The following is a 3,408-nucleotide window of genomic DNA, read 5'->3' on the forward strand; positions in this document are numbered from 1 at the left end:
AGGGGGGAGGATTCATAAAAACTGGAGCAGACAGAATCTGGAGCAGTTGCTCATGGCAATTAGTCAGCTTCTCTGGTTCATTTTCAAAGATTAAAGTGACACTAAATTCAAGAGTTAAATCTTAAATATGCATTCAAGTACCTTAACTATTAACAAAAATGCAGCGTATTTGTGTATCACTCAGCTGTAGATCCTCATCATCTCTGAATTGTGAAACTGTCCTTCCTTCTGGAGGGGGGCTACTTTTGTTCTCCCTGGTCCCTGTGTGTTGTAAAGTAGTCACCGCTCCAAGCTCACTCCTATGATGAACTACAATCTCAATACAAATTAGGAAACTAAACATGAGATTGTATCTCCATCATGGGGGAGAGTTTGGAGGGGCCATGGGGAAGAAAAGTAGCCACCCTCCAGAAGGAAGGACAGTGTCAGCACCAATTCAGAGATAATTTGAGGATCTACAGCTAAGTGATACACAAAAAAGATAGATTTTTGTTAATAGTTAATGCATATTTAAGATTTGACTCCTGAGTTTAGTGTCACTTTGTGCTTTGAAAATAAAACAGAGAAGCTGAGTGGTTGCCATGGGCGACTGCTCCAGTTTTTATTGTCAGGATCCTTCTGGCGTGCGGCGCGGCTCTGCACTGTCAGCTGATAGTAGGCTTTACCTCACTATCTGCTGACTTTAGGTCAGAGGAGTACATTAGGAAACGTAATCACGTGAGCCAATAGATAAGTATAGGCAAATAAAAAGGCTTTTTTTTTAACGTGAAGATCTAGCTCCAGGCCAGCAGAGGTCGCCCTTCTAACTCGCTTTCCCCCTAAGCGCCCTTCCCAGGCTCCTGTGCTGGCCGCGCTTCCTCTTGGTATGAAACAGGGGGCAGCCAGTGAGAGGAGGAGAGCGGCCGGTCGCTGGTGGAGTGAAGGCGGCGCCTGGCATCCAGAGACTGCATATGAAGCCGGGCATGTCCTGACCTGACAGCCGCTCTTTTATACCGGTGTTCTCACACACCCTCGTGCATGGAATAGCTACCCGGATACAAAAGTTTGCAGTCACCTCTACATCACAGGCTTCATTGTAGAGCCGGGAGCGCAGTGTCTGCCTCAGTGCTGTGTGTGTAATACCCCGGAAGACACTGAGCTGCTCCTTCTCCCGTGATAGCAGTGAGCGCCTTGACATATCATGTACCCCGAGTAGTGTGTGTTCATGGGACAGTCTATATGACTGTGGATGTGCAGAATGTGCTGGCTGCACTGTGTGGATGAAGCTGACCGACCTTCGTCTGGATACATGAGCGGTATATGAGGGCAGATTGTCCTGTGCTGTTTCTATGAACCCCCCACACCTCCCTGTGAAGAAGATGAGGCTCATCCCAGAGTTCTTCAAGTGCAAATGGGCACTGACTGTGCTCTTCATCCTGGCACTCATGCACTTGGTGCCTGTTGTTGCTTCTGATGTCAATCTGGATTCAGAACCCGAGTACCCAGGCATTACCCCCTTCGATGAGGGGGTCAACCTGGATGCCCACAGTAGTTCTGCCAATAAAACCTATAAACCCCGAAAATTGTTCCCGGTGCTCGATCTGGACTACCATCATATTCGTTATCCGTTTGAGATCTCTTTATGGATTCTTCTGGCTTGTCTGATGAAACTGGGTGAGTGGCAGCCGCTGCCTGGAACTAAAGTCTGTTGCTGTGTATTTTGGTCTAGCATTGTGCTGCATCAAAGCAGTGGAGGACGCATTGCTATGGAAGATTTGTATAGCGAATACCCTACCCTGTGCATTGTTTATATGCTGTCTCTTGACTGTGGTTATAGTTGTCACTATGTAAAGCTGGCCACAGTTGTGGCAGGATTGAACAAAAAAAAAAAAAAAAGCCACTCCCCTTCTTCATCCACGCTAAGGTGACCATACACTAGTAGGTTTCTTTCCTTCAGCCTAAGGAATGAATGAAAACAAATCTGGCAGATTCCTGCGTCCATGCTGAACAGTGTGAATGGAGGAATCACTCGTGGCAGCTCTTGTATTCTGACAGTCTGTGCCTCAGGCTGCAGTCACCGTTTGAGAATCGTCTGCCCGCCTCCTTCCACTTGTCAGACTGAAGGATGTTGGGCAGAAGGCTGCTTTCAGAACCACCCATATTCATGAAAAAACTGCCAAAATTAGCTCCATGTATTGCGATCTTAAACAGCGTGAATGTGAGAAATCTTCCCTGTTAGGCTGTTGTAGTCTGATAGCCGGTGCTCGCAGCTGTCAGAATATTCGAACATCAATTGTAACTAATTGGCTGCAGTCACTGTTCAGCTGACAATTTCCGGCACTGTTCCTTTGACAAAAGTCAATTGAAACCAAGTTTTGTCGATCTGGGTGGTGCCTGCAGGGCTACCTCCGGATCGCATTTTGTCCCAGTCAGCAGGGCTCAGGTGAAATTCAAGCGCTGTATGGCCAGCTTTACTGATTGTACCCTGATTGTTTTGTTTTTTTTAAAGATGAACTGTTTGACTCAAAGGAAATCCAAACCAAGAACAAAAGGTAATATATTGCAGCTTACCAGTCCTTAGATGTTGTGGCTGCATTAGTTGTCTTTTTCCAGCCTCAAGCTGGCCATACACTGCTCGAATTTTGTCTCAGTCTGTGGCTGGCCCTGAGGACACCACCGGTTCCACAAAAGTAATTTTTTTTCCGCCTCAATCAAACAATCAAATTATGATGAAGGAGCCAAAAACTGTTTGGCAGGTATTCTGACAGCAGTGGATCTCGAGTGTCAGAATACTATAGTGTGACGGGGAGATTAAATGAGCAAAAAAAACCCACTTGATTTCCCCCATCCATGTTGCTTAGCATGGATGGAAGAAATCAAGCATTTTTTAATCATTCAGCCCATTGTGCTGAACATAACAAATCGGCACATGACTAGTTTAACCCCTTCGTGACGGGAGACGTACACTGTACGTCCAGCCACAAAGGGACCAAATGACTTGTCACTTACACTGTACGTGACGAGTTATTTGCTTCTTTTGAGGGCTGTTAAACGCTGAGAATCAGCTTTTAACATTCATTAATGGATGCCCTTACTACAGAGGCATTCATTAATGAAAGGGTTAACCTTTTTCAGACACCCGATACCTTAATATCGGGTGTCTGAGAGTCAAAGCAGAGGGACACACATGCCGGCTTTTGCCGGCATTCTGACAGCTCGTATAGATCGAGAGAGATATCTCTCTCAAGCTATACTGGCTTTTTTTTCTTTTTTTCTTTCATGAATAGATACATAATGTGTCTATTCCTATAATGTATCTATTCCTGGAAGAAGAATGTTTCAGTTTGCTGATCGTTGTTGCAACAATCAGAAAACCTATAGTGACAGCTGAATCCTGAACTGCTGCAGGATCAGTGTCACTAACTTATT

At 45.4% G+C, this 3,408-nt stretch overlaps 1 protein-coding gene across 1 annotated transcript in view; it reads left to right on the forward strand.

Annotated features, from left to right (window-relative positions):
- The first annotated feature begins 1,196 nt into the window (after positions 1 to 1,196).
- The window catches only part of SLC9A1 (solute carrier family 9 member A1), a 65,029-nt gene continuing 62,817 nt past the window's right edge, over positions 1,197 to 3,408 (forward strand). Inside the window, exon 1 of the mRNA XM_018561163.1 lies at positions 1,197 to 1,653. Within this exon, the coding sequence (XP_018416665.1) occupies positions 1,329 to 1,653 (325 nt within the window). The 5' untranslated portion in view covers positions 1,197 to 1,328. The remainder of the gene's footprint in view (positions 1,654 to 3,408) is intronic.

Source organism: Nanorana parkeri, unplaced genomic scaffold (assembly GCF_000935625.1).
Source record: "Nanorana parkeri isolate BGI_ZX_2015 unplaced genomic scaffold, ASM93562v1 scaffold505, whole genome shotgun sequence".
Taxonomy (NCBI): Eukaryota; Metazoa; Chordata; class Amphibia; order Anura; family Dicroglossidae; genus Nanorana; species Nanorana parkeri.